At 38.0% G+C, this 13,044-nt stretch overlaps 1 protein-coding gene across 9 annotated transcripts in view; it reads right to left on the bottom strand.

Moving 5' to 3' along the window:
* NSD2 (nuclear receptor binding SET domain protein 2) overlaps positions 1–13,044 on the bottom strand; it is a 97,004-nt gene that overhangs the window by 46,140 nt on the left and 37,820 nt on the right. For 8 of the 9 annotated variants that reach the window (XM_085578481.1, XM_077782714.2, XM_021535661.3 and 5 more), the window contains one exon: positions 11,720–12,345. In XM_085578481.1, coding sequence (XP_085434607.1) covers positions 11,720–12,316 — 597 coding nt within the window. In that variant the 5' untranslated portion in view covers positions 12,317–12,345. The remainder of the gene's footprint in view (positions 1–11,719; positions 12,346–13,044) is intronic. The other variant, XM_021535663.3, reaches the window with a different exon arrangement.

Here is a 13,044-nt window from a genome sequence, read left to right as displayed (position 1 = left end):
GAGGATTTTGTTCCCCTTTCAAACATGAGACTGCAGAGAATTTACAAAGATGGGCAGTGCTGAGGGGGAGGTGATGACGCCACGCAGACTAATCCTAACACTGGATACACAAACCATTCCACTGGCTTTGCACTACTCAGGATGGCAGACACTGAAATTCCTGACTTTCTGGAGTAATGAAACAATTGCTTGGAAAGGCAGCTAGATGAATTTCAAATTAATTTTGTCCAGGAGGATGTGGAGTGTGAAAATTGAGTAATTTCTTTACAGCAACTGAGTTTTCCTTTGAGAAATTATAACTTGCGGAGAAGCAGCATCCTCAAAAACTCATCTGGGCCAGCAGCTGCAATAGGCTGAGAAGGAGTGAAAAATAAAATAAAATTTAACATGCCTTTCCTATTTCCTTAACATATGACAGATTTGTTTGTCATTCTCTCAGCACTTTCACATGCAATGAGTGACAGGCAGATTGACAAGAATTCACAACACTGCTGTCAGCATTCTACCAGCCCAAAGAAGTGGCTTGGCCATAGAAAACACTACTATTTAATTAACTTTGGCTACACTTGCTCTAAAGAATTCAGTCAACTTTTGTTTAGTTCTAATCTGCATGACTATGATGAGACAAGAACACATAATGAATAATATGTAATTTCAAAGCTTAAAAGTATCTTAAATTGACCAAAACCAAACTCATTTAAGGACAGCATCTTTACTCCATTGAGAGCTTTAGGTTTGTTGTAGACTCTGCTATGAAGACACCATGATGAGTAAGGTAATTTTTTAAAAAATACCTAGAAGGCGTATTAGGTGGTGTCAGATTGAGATTACTTTAACTCTTTTGAAAGACACAGTGATGTTTTGTCTGTATTTCAACTATTTTGTGTGTATATGCTCATGTGCACACATATGCAAGGAATTATAACCCTTCAAAATTATTGCAAATTACCTTGAGCATCAAAGAGCTACTATTTCACTATAAATGTGAAAAGCTATAGAAATAACAATAACAATAAAAAAACATTGCTAATTGTCACAATGGGATTATACAAAGAACAATGTTGATAACTGGTGAAGTTCTCAACTCTTCACAACATCATAAGAATTTAATATTGAACAAAAAAAGTATGAACCATTAAGACAAGTGAAGACAGTAAATGTTCTTTTCTGTGTAATGTTAACTAGGAAGTACATATTGAACAGCTTACGCTGCATATATCTGGTATTTCCATTTTCATTTTCAACTGAGTTTCACTCTGTTCCAAACAACTTCCACTTTCACTATAACAGAAGGCCCTGCTACAAACACAGACTGCTGGAGGTCCAGCTGCAAACCAGGATAAAAACCAAGCTCCTCACATTACAAAGAAACTAAGCCAAAATAATCAAGGCCCCTAAACAGAATATACACAATTAAAATGTATTTTGAATTGAAGTTAGAACACACAAACTTAAGTCAAACCTATTTATTTCCTATGGAAAAAGCTAAGATTGGTTGCTGACCAAACACACATTATTTTTCTCTTCCTGCTATCTACTTGTGCTGTGCTTTGTCAGCTAAACTCCTATTGTCCCTCATGGACCTGTGTAATGAAAATAAAAGTGAAAATGTTTTGTTTTGTTTTCCCTGTCTATCAGCACAGATAGAGAGCTAAGGAAATGGTAGTAGAAAAAACTTCATTCCTTTCAGAGATTTAGGAGATGTGGTTGGTGTGTCTGGAGAAGGGAGCAACAGAACAGAAAATATTATTTTTGTAATATTTTACAGCTTGAATTCCCCAATGACAAAGGACATCATGACCTAAAAACACGAAAAAACAAAGTAACAGGATAACAACCCCATGCCTTCCTTCCTCAGAAAACCACTAGAATAATTATGTTCTTAGAAGAGCTCTTGTTCTGTGAAAAATTCAGTAATTTTATATGCCAAAAGACAAATCCACATTCAGTCTTCAGCCAAAGGCACCCAGGGATGCAGGTACTGTCCCCAAGAGTGATGCCCTGTCATTCCACAGAGAAATGGCTGCTTCTCGTGACAAAAGTCTCATTAAATCAAATCACTTCAAAACCCAAAACTACAACTACAGCTGATCAAAAGCAGTGCAAACTCCCCTCTATGTACTATTGCTTCAAATAGAAAGTGGCCACTTAAGTCTGTTAAGAAATGGCCAGAGCTCATTCTATGTGATTCTGCCTATAAAAATACAGTAGCCTCACAACCCTAGCTGCCTAAGTGGTTTTAATTTTTTTAAGATTATAATTCAGACACTATAGTGAATCTGTTTATCCCCAAAGGGCCTGAGAGGCCCTAAGTTTGTCCAAGTATCTCCCACCTTCTAGGATGTAGAGGAATATATTTAAATAGTAAATGACAAATAACTGAACACATTAAGAATAAAACTGAAGTGCTTTTCACTTGTTATATTGTGTTCAATTTGTATTGGAAGAATGCTGTGCAATTACACACTTGCAAACCACTGCCTACAGAGAGAATGTTTCAGGCAGAAGAGTAAAGAGTAAACCAGAACCTCACATGATTAAGGAAAAAACGTGGAATTATTACTACAAAATGGAGAAGGATGAGGAAACAAAAAAAGATGCCGTGAACTGGCAAAGTTTTATGTTCCATCTTCAGTAAAACAGAAGAGGACACTACAACAGAACTTTCAGAAGACTGCAGCTCCCAAAAGGCCATTGCATCCATATCTGCACAATTAAATCTGCAACAACCTCATAAAATATACAGGGAGGTAAAGACTACTGAGGGGGAAAAGGACATGAAATGACTACATTAAACAGAAAAGCAAACAAACTCTATTCTGAATTGGCTTGTTAAGTGTTTCAGATTTGTAATTGTTTTATACTGAACTAGAGATTTAACTAAAATCTTCGAAATTAAATTTTGAGAACAATGACATTAAATGTATTTCATCAAGTTATCTTTCACTTTCTTCTATTACTAACCACTTAATTTCTTCTATCACTAAAAGGGGGTCAAATCTGACAGTGTGAAAAATTATGTTTGCAGAAGACAGTATATTCTTATCTTCCTGCCACAACCCAGATTACTTTTTCCCCCTCAACATGCTTAGATGCCAAGCTATAAAATACTGTCAAACAAGCTGAAGAAAACCATTACAGATCTGAAAACTCTTCTGTGCTGGCTGAGGCTGTTTGAAGCACATATTAAGTTTTATCACAATGGGTTTGTTTCCTCAGTTTCTTTCCACTGTCTCATCTAAAGCAGTTTGTGAACAGCAGGTTGAGTATCACCATGCAGGACCCTTCTCTCCAGGAGGGAAAGCAAACAAAAGACAATAAAATTCATATAAATTTAGACAGGGATTCAGAATGTAGGTTGTGGATTTTAAAACAAGACAGAAGTTCAAATTTGTCTTTCAAATCAAGCAGTAAACTCCTGGTTCCATTTCAGCTTTTTCTTTTTTTTCTGGCTTTGGTTCCCTCATTAGCAAATCTTTAGCAGATGAGAAAATTTCATTTAAAAGCAAATCTGTCTACTCAAATCAGCAGTCTTCCTTTACCCAAACACTACATAAGCAAGTATTTCAGACATAAACTTAACATGGTATTTTAGTAACTAGAACACAACTCTTCTTTCAGAGTAAGGAGCTGAAGAGAAACAGATTCAATCGCTCACAGATTCAATAAAATGTGAGATCTGGAGCACTTCCCAATCCTCGGTCTTTCTTAAAAATATGGAGATTAGTTTCTTTCAGCTGTTTTACAGAATTTCTGCATTTTCATTTAGATGACCTCCTAAATTTTAAGTTACTGGCTTATTAATGAAAGGTTCCATGTTTCAGAAATTTAAACTAGATAATGTTTGATCATAATGAGTGTGCCCACCTTTTATACTGAGTATTAGAAAAAGATTTTTGTCTATATCCTGTGTATCTAACCTTCACTCACCCTCACAGGTTTAAACTTTTGATGTGGTATCTGGGTATATAAGACAGTGTGGATACAAGATGCTACAGAAACCTGTAAAAACATAACTGTAGAGCCATGAGGAACTCTGGCATGAGAAATGATTATTTCTGAACAATTTCCATATGAACTTCACACAGGATAACAGAGTGAAAGCTAAATCATCTCAGCATACCTACAGATTTTCAGAATGCCATATCCATATGTAGCTTGTTATCTGTATGTACCATGTTTCACATTCTTTAAGAATCTGTAACAGGACTTTAGCACTCTTCTACACCCTTACAGTTTTTCCAAGACACTTTCTGAACAGGTATCCCTCCTCTTGGCAGCTCACAAACATCCAGGACAGCATGGGTATATACTCTGAATCCTAATATTGCTAAAATAATGAAAAACCCAAGTCCAGACAGCACTGCCAAAAGGCCACTAGATTTACAGGACACTGTTTTCTGATGAAGGCAGAGACTTATCTCTATCTTTTTTTTTTGTTTGTTTTAAACAAGAACACTTCTGAAGGCAGCTGATTAAGCTTAAACAGAACAATTACTTGGCATAAAAGGACTCTGTTAGTTAACTAATATTTTGACATAATCCAAGTATTACCTTGCTTTAGAGATCAGACCTTTCAAATGAATTCCCATACCTAAAGGCAGGCACAAGAAGTTTCACAAATTCTGCTCTTAGATTCACCTGGCAGGTCCTGCTCTTCTAAGACTAAGAGAGGTGGGGGAAGACAACCAAGAAAATCCTGAACAGATGTTACCTTAACTTGGCAATGCTGAAGCTTATTTCTGAAACATCCCTTATTTGCAGCAGTAAAAATGTACAGAAAACCTGGGAAACCCCAACCCCATATGAATATTAAAACAGGGCAATCTTTGCAGTGCAAAATCATGATGCATGTAACCAAAGTGCTGCCAATTCCACCAGAACTAAGATCTCAAACAGTTTCATTTTATCACAAGCATTCACAACATACACTTAAGCTGGCATTTATTTACCAAACAAACAAAACAGCAAAAAATAAACAAAATCAAGCTTTTATAGCATTAGTTGCTGCTATGAGGTCACAAATTCCCTTCCTCACACAAGCACAGCAGGGCTTGTTTAACAAAAATATATACAAGACTCAGTTTTCCCTCTTCCAGTAAGCTTTCAAAATAGTAATTTCTAAAAACAGTCCTTCTGAAAAGGGAATTAATTTCTGATTATTGATAACATACATTTTTAGCTACTAGTATTTTATGATGCATGGGAGCACAACTCCTGTAGGTTCTTTAGGTATTCACAAAAAGCAAAAATATAAGTTAGCCCAGTTGGATCTCTTTATTTATAATATAGATGATGAAAGATGGTAACAGACATACATAAAATTAGTGTCTGTGGACAAAGACCACTTTTGGAGAACCTAAAGTTCATCTGCCCTACATAAAATCTACTCTAAAACAAGGAAACTTGTAAAGGAGTTTGAATCCACTGCTCCAAGACAGATCAAAATATTTTGCTTTTGCTACTTTGCCTAAGGGTTACTACAAAATATCTTTCTTTCTTGACAGAAGGGGGGCTGTAAGGGCCAGAAATTACATCTGGTACAGATCACTAATGTTTCCCAAATATCTGCCTGTAAATCCATCCAAATAACATAACCCTGAACTGCAGATCTAACTCCTTGCTACATGTGAGACTTAGACATGCATTATTTTGGTTAAGCAGAACACTGAGCAGAGCAACAGAAAGGCTCTGCCATATCTCAGACAAAAAAAAAAAAAACAACAAAAACTGTGAAACAAGCAGCAAATTCCTTGCCAAACAAACCCATAGTGGTCAATACAGCTGGAGGAAAAGGAAAAGCCGAGATTTTAAATCATTTAAATAATGATATTACCTGTGCAACAACTGAGAATAAATCTGGTCAGCTTATAAAACCAGAAACTGCCATTAATCTCTCAACACCATCTGCTGCTGACATGTAAAGGGAAGTTAGTTCTTCAAAAGGTGGCTTACTCACCACTTTACTTCATCTGTCATGTCCACCATAATGCCCAAAAGACCAAAATAAAATAGAAAAATATCTGGAATGCACAAACCAATGATAAATGTGAAAAAATGCAAGAGATGCTGACATTCTTTCAATTTGACTTGGTCAGCTCTTTTCCACAGCTCTTTTCAAGCTGGCTCAATGTTCAGCAGCAGTCAGAAATCAATCATATCCTAAGTGTCATTCATAATGAAAAATAATGAAATTGAGAACAATATAGAAAATCATTAACATGCCACTGTATGCATTCACACGACATTTATATTTTGAATGTCCTCTACTGTTCTGGTTCCTTATTCTAAACAAACACCACAAGACAGCAGAACCCAAAGGGCAGCACAGTGCAGAAAAAGGATAACACAAAGCAGCATTCTGGAATTGTTTCTATAATATATGGAACTACACACTAGTACTGGACAAGCTGGAATTCAAAACAGAGCAGGTTTGTGAGAAAACTACACAATGACCAGTAACAGAAGCCCATGACCCCTGTTTCTATTAATATGAGAGAATCTAGCAAAATAAGTAGGTAGCAAATTGAAAAGGTGAAAGAGGTGCCTTATTGCCCTGTTACTTCATGTACAGGATGCAAAAAGCTCACACTGGTTCAAAAAGAACCCGAGGTCTCCTTCCATGAATTTAGCCACCCACAGCCATTAAATACAAAATGACCAATTCCAGAAACTTCTGAGTCACAAACTGCTGGAGGCTGAGTATATCCAAAAGGAGCATCCCTCTATGATTTGTGATATCTGTACTCTCCATTATGCCTCCCCCACTGAACCCTACCCCGAGCTGAGGTGCTGAATTAAATGGCTCCTTGATCCAACCTGGTAGTGCTCTTCTTAGATAGTATTTTTGTCAACACTTCAAGGTATTATTTCATACTCGATTTGGATTCTCCCACCAGTATGTTTATGAAGAGAGAGCACAAAAACTATTTAGGTAACACTGATTGAGACAACAGTTTTACGTAAAAAGTGCACTTAATTCGGCCACTTTTACACACAAGAACAGGAAGTCTGGTATGGAAAGCTTGAACAAATACTCAGGTTTTCTGCAATTAATTTTGTAGCTACTCTGGGAATACTCACAGCTTCTAATCTCCCCTCAAACCACTATAATGCTGGATGCTTTTTAATGCTTCTTAAAGAACAAGTGGTTCTTTAAGATACTTTTCCAATGAGGCATTAAGAAAAAAACAATTTAAAGTACTGAAGTAACAATTACTGTTGCACATCATGAGCTGCTTAGCACTAACAAGTTCTCAAGGCTTAGCTAAATTTAATCCTTTACTAAGGGCTAATGCAAAACAGTGTTTCAGAAACTCTTCCAAAAAGGATGAGAAGTTATTTTTCTTGTTCCTGAAGGGATCACCCAGAAGAGATTTTTTACAATTACTCCTTCTCCTTTAGGATCCTGGTGACATCAGCCAGACAGCCTGTGTTATCACTCGCCTGAAGTCAGGATCTGATACCCCAAGACAGTCTATTAAAAAGGAAAACATAACTGAGTTCATTTTATCCTACAACTACAGATCCTGACTCCTGTGGTAGCTTAGCTGCACATTCTGTAACAAGTACAGTAACTGTAATTTACCTGGAATTCCTAACAACTGATGATAAGAAACAATCAAGTCCTTCCCCTGAAAACACATACTTATTTTACTTGGTTTTCTTTTTATTTTTTAAATTAAGACAAAATGAGCAATCTTGGGATCTATCTGTACCATCTGCAATGGGATAATAAAACATTCAATGAATTCCATTCTCTAATATAACAAAGGGAACTTGTTGCTTTGTGCTGGCCTCTACTGCTTAGATGCAAACATCAGAGAAATATCATCACCTTCATTGGTCCCCAACTTCCTGTATTTAGTTACCACAGACACAATTAGATCATCCTCAAACTGTTTCAGTTCTACCCTTACTGGGTTTTTAAATCTTTGCCAGTATGTAGGTATTGGATATAATGCAGCTAGCCAGAAAGTTTTTCTCTATGAAGATGAAATGGCAACATAAACATATGACAAGGACTAGTGGAATTTCTCCAGCAATTTGCAATTTCTCCCCATGTAGCTACTGCAAGGTCGTTATAGGCCATATCCTGCAGAGAGAGAGCAAAAACCTGCCAAGTTTCTGGTACAATACTAGAAAAGAACTACAAGAAAAGTGGATAGGAAGCTATGTGGAAGGTATAGTTTCTGAATCATGTACATGTATCACACAGCTGGAAACCTCAAACTAGCAAGCAGAGCAGAGTGTGGACTTCCAGGTTTGTCCTGGACATAGTGCTGCTGCTTTTGTGAACTACTGCACCCGTGCTGGGAAGCCAGGCCAGGAAGCCCAGCCAAAAGGGCAAACTGCCACTTGTAGGCCCATCCCAGCTTCTGCAGAACAAGCTCAGATGTGCCAGGATCACAGACTGGGCTGCTCCCATGGACAGAGAGCATTGACCTACCCTGGGACCCCCAGCATGAGAGCTGCACATGTATGTACTCTCTGTGTCCTGTACAGAAACTCTGCATTGCTCGAGGGATCATACTGGGATTACTTCACATTAATATATGAAATAAACCTCTGCAATGCAAACAGGATTGCTTCACTTCTAATACAAGCAATGAGTAAGAAAATCTCATTCCTTACTGGTAGTGGAAACTGACTGGAAAAGCAGTCAGAACAAATCCCAGTCCCAGGGCACCCTGGCACATGAGCAGCTACAGGAGCCCAGAATTCTGGCACTGATTCGAACCTCTAACATGGGATACCCACCACCCATAACATAGAACAGCCAGGGGTGCACTGCCTTGGCTTTAAAGCTGTGAAACCAAGCCTTATCACCAGAGGCCTGGATTTTAAAGTAAACTCCTCAGGGGGAGAGATACTGGGGTGGAGGGAAGAAGGGTGAAAAGAGGGAGGGGAGGAGGGAAGAGGCACAGGTTTTCCCACTTCATCTCCTTCACCTTGGGAAAATGAAAGCATTACAGCTGTTCCTCAGAGGCCTGGAAAAGCGGGTGGTTATCAACAGAAATCTAACTCACGTCAGAGCTGGGCAGATCGCATTTATCCCCAGCTGAAAACTGACTCGCAGACAGTGTTTTAAATAGCTTTCACTTCTGTTAACAAAAAATGCCCAAATGAGAAGAACACCAACAGCAGAGCACTGGAACATTTGTTACATGATATGCCTCTCACCTCAGTGCAATAGTAATCTGCTGTGTCCACCAGAGAGAGATATAATTACCCTACACAAAAGGCAGCATTTGAAACATGGTGATTTTTGCTAAATCAAAAGGGTAATAGGCTGGACAACATGAAATTGAGAGAGAAACCAGCTGAAAAATAAAACCAAACAGGTTCTGCATTAACTTGTAACCTACAATAAACAGGTACCTGAGAGCAAAATTAATCAGCTTTTACTCAAAGGATATCTACCCAACTTCCACTTTGCAGCCACAATCAGCTACATGAAACCACAGTATGATGCGCTAACAGTAAGGCTTTGGATGCTGGCCATGGAGTAACAGCTAGAGCCTGAAACCAAAGAACACTGATACTAAGACATTACAGTTATTATCACAGAAAACACATGTATGTCACAAGCCTGACAAGTACATGTGGACAAACATTTGAAAAATCTCCTTCACATGCTCCCTCGTATTTGTTTTTCCTTATTTTAAACCTGCACAGTTGCAAAACCCTTCCTATGCGAGAAAGAAAAGCCCCGGGTTTTTTACAATCAAGGAGTTATTTTATAACATCTTGCAACCTTTAAATGCTTCTCCTTTTGACCTTTGTGCTTTACAGTGCACCATGCTAGGAAAAAAAGAAGGCAGAAATGTGACTCTCTGTTTCAAACCCTCTGAAAAGAACAGGGCTGCAATACTGCAAGGTCTGAGATCAAGCAGGTGGTTTGGTAACTCAGGGGTTTGGCACAGGAGAAAATAACCCTATCACTCAGCAGCCACTGAGCCCCAACCACTCTGGGAAACAGTGTTGATGTGGTTTTCTCTTGATCATTTCTGCCCAAAAGACAACTCAAAGAAGCCAGACAAACCTTTCTTTTCATTTTAAATTAACTGCGCAGTAGGAAAAATTAAAGGCCACTGTCAATGGACAACCAGTGTAAAAGGCTTCAGAACAAATGCATTGGTGGACACATTAAATATCACCTCCTCTTTCTGAAAAAAACCAACAAAAAAACCAACAAAAAAAAACAAACTAACAAACTCACACAAATATGCTCCAGTTGTCAATGCTATTAAACATGCCACCTTTTAGTCCAATTTGTCCTTATTAACAATGAGCTGGACAAAGAATTACTCGAAATATTGACGCTGGCCATACCTTTTACCTCTGAGTAATGATTCAGAAAAGCCTGAACCAGTTAGCATTAAAACATTCTCCTTAACTAAATTAAGGAAAACAAACTCTTGAACAACATTCCTGACACCTGAGTATTGATAATTTTAGGATAAATTATACATTCAAACCATAAACAAATGATAAATATTTCTGATACCCAGAAACACATTTACACAGTTCTGTGTACTCATTTATTAGTTCTATTGAAAAGAACTGTAAATAAAATCAGCAATACAGACGCTGTGTTTCTTCTCTGTACCTGCAACCTTGAAAGAAAGTAACAATCAACAGGGCTGTGTTAATGGTAGGACTGGATGGTCTCGGAGGTATTTTTCAGCCCACGATTCCATGATTAATTGCAGCTGACAGAAAACCGTAACATACGTTCCGTGTTTAAGGTGTGCAAAACCAGGACCTTTTAACAATCCAAAGCATTCATCAACATTCACCATTGTTATACAACACCATTCTGAATTATTCACTGAGAAACTTAATATACATAGAAGTATGCCTGCTATGTAGGGTTTTTCCTCTGAGATAAAGTTATTGCAAACCACATTCCTTTAAATGGAGTCTAGCAACAAAAGCTAAATAAAGGGGGGAAAGGGCTCCCAGCAGCATTCTTATTTACAGCTTGGTAAGGCAAATTAAAAAAAAAAAAATTAACATTTATGTCAATGTTTAAAAGAAGTAAAAAACCAAAGAGCTTGACCACAAAATTAATGACACCAAATACAAGACCAAGATATTTTAAATTAAAACAAGTCACTGGATTATAGCAAGCAAAAACAGCTCTTTTCAGATGACAAATAGGCATAGGGACTACATTCCAATCACCAAAATCTGATGGCAAAGAGGCTGGCTGATCAGCCAACTGACTGCTGAGTACATTTTTGTTTTAGTTCAGAACCAGAAATAGAAAAAAAAGGTAGGGTTTTGGTTTTTTTTTTTCTGAAACATCTGCTCATTAAGAAGCCAAAATACCTCATTCTCCAGGAGTTAAAGACAATCTCTAAATGTAGAGGTGTCCTGAGCTCCCTTGCTCGGATGCACATCCTGACTTGGTCTAGGCTACATGTCTAGAGGAAGTTTCTGTTTCATGCATCCTGCACTTCCACATGCCCTGATTTGCTCTGGAGACTTAATTTACTGATATGGAAGCTGAATTTATGGGGTATTCCTATCCTGGGGAAGAAACAGGTACCAGAACTAGAGTGCATCTGTCCTTTGTTGAGACAAAGAGAGGCATAGAAAATTACTCCTGTTTGTGAGGGCACCTACTAAACGCCTGAAGATGAGCAAACACTGAAATTACTGTATGATTAACCAATTTCACAAAACACAGAAAACATTTAAAAGGTACTACCTTCTTTTCAGTGGTGCTTGAAGTCTTTGATACTAACGCTGTTTCAACAAGACCCTGCTCAAGTAAGGAGTCATATTTTATGCTTCTTTTTCTGCTTCTCCTCTCCTTGTTTACTGGCTTTTGTTCATTTTCCTCCGACTGAGACACATCTGCACCATTGTCTCCACAAATGGAGGATTCAAATAGAGGTTTCCCATTCATGTAGGTTTTAGTGATTTTCAGCTTTATTTCTGGAGAGCCATTCTTGATAGGAGTAGTGTTGGGGGGTGTTCCAACTCCCTTTATTTCCTGAGGTTCAAAGCGCAGCTTGGCATCTTGGGCCCCGGACTCGCCATTAAACACCCGAGAGGTCAGATCTTTCAATTTATCAGCTGGAATAAATGGAAGAGTCTCGTGGCCATTATATTTTTGCATGACACCTTCCTGTAGAGTGGCAGAAAGTTGTGCTTTGCCCAAGTAGACAGAACATTCACGATTCACTTCACAATTCTGAGGTTTCCCATTGGTATTTCCAAGGATCTCTGGTACCTGCTTCATTTTGATGCAGTTAATTTTTTGAGTTAACAGTTGAGAACTTCTTTTGATGCTAAAGTCCATTCAGCCCAGATGTTTCCAGTCTTACACTGCTATATTAAGACAAAAAATATTTTTAATAAGAAATGTCAAAAGCTATTAAGTATTCAGATAGACATCAGCACTAATGTAAAACTCAATGTACTTCATTAGTTTTACTAAAAAAAGCTTTGTTTACAATCTTCAGAGGCAAAATGCCTCAGTATCTGTTAATATGCATTACAAAAAAAATTCGAGAAAAACAGATCTATGAATCATCAATTTTATTAAAGCGAAAGTGGAAAGCAAAATCACAGCTTTCTTTTTAACCATTTGTTAACCATCTATAGCATGAGTGTTGCCTACAATAATTACACAAAGGTATTGCACTATATAAAACAAGTAAGAGATTAGACCTAAGATAATACCATTAGTAACAACATAAACCAGATGAGTTTCTCTCCAAGAGGCTGTGCCAGCACAGAAACCCCACAGCTGTGTTCCTATAGCACCTACACTAAGGACAGCAGCATCACAAACTTCCCCTCCTCACTCTACAAACAGACCTCCAGTCATCCATCAGAACACACCCCCTGCAGAAACACTACAGCTCAGACAGTCTCCACACATTTCCCAAAGCATTCTGGCTGTAAGAATGACTAAAGAGTGAGTCTTTTGGGTCAGCCACCAGCCCACTGGGAAACAGCTAATGCTCCAGGCCAGTGACCATACTGGACAAATTTAAATAATCAAAGCAACTCCTGGAATTTTAG

The sequence above is a fragment of the Lonchura striata genome, chromosome 4, assembly GCF_050655825.1.
Source record: "Lonchura striata isolate lonStrDom1 chromosome 4, ASM5065582v1, whole genome shotgun sequence".
NCBI lineage: Eukaryota > Metazoa > Chordata > Aves > Passeriformes > Estrildidae > Lonchura > Lonchura striata.
The sequence above is the reverse complement of the archived record's forward strand: the minus strand, read 5'-3'. Positions and strand labels throughout refer to the sequence as shown.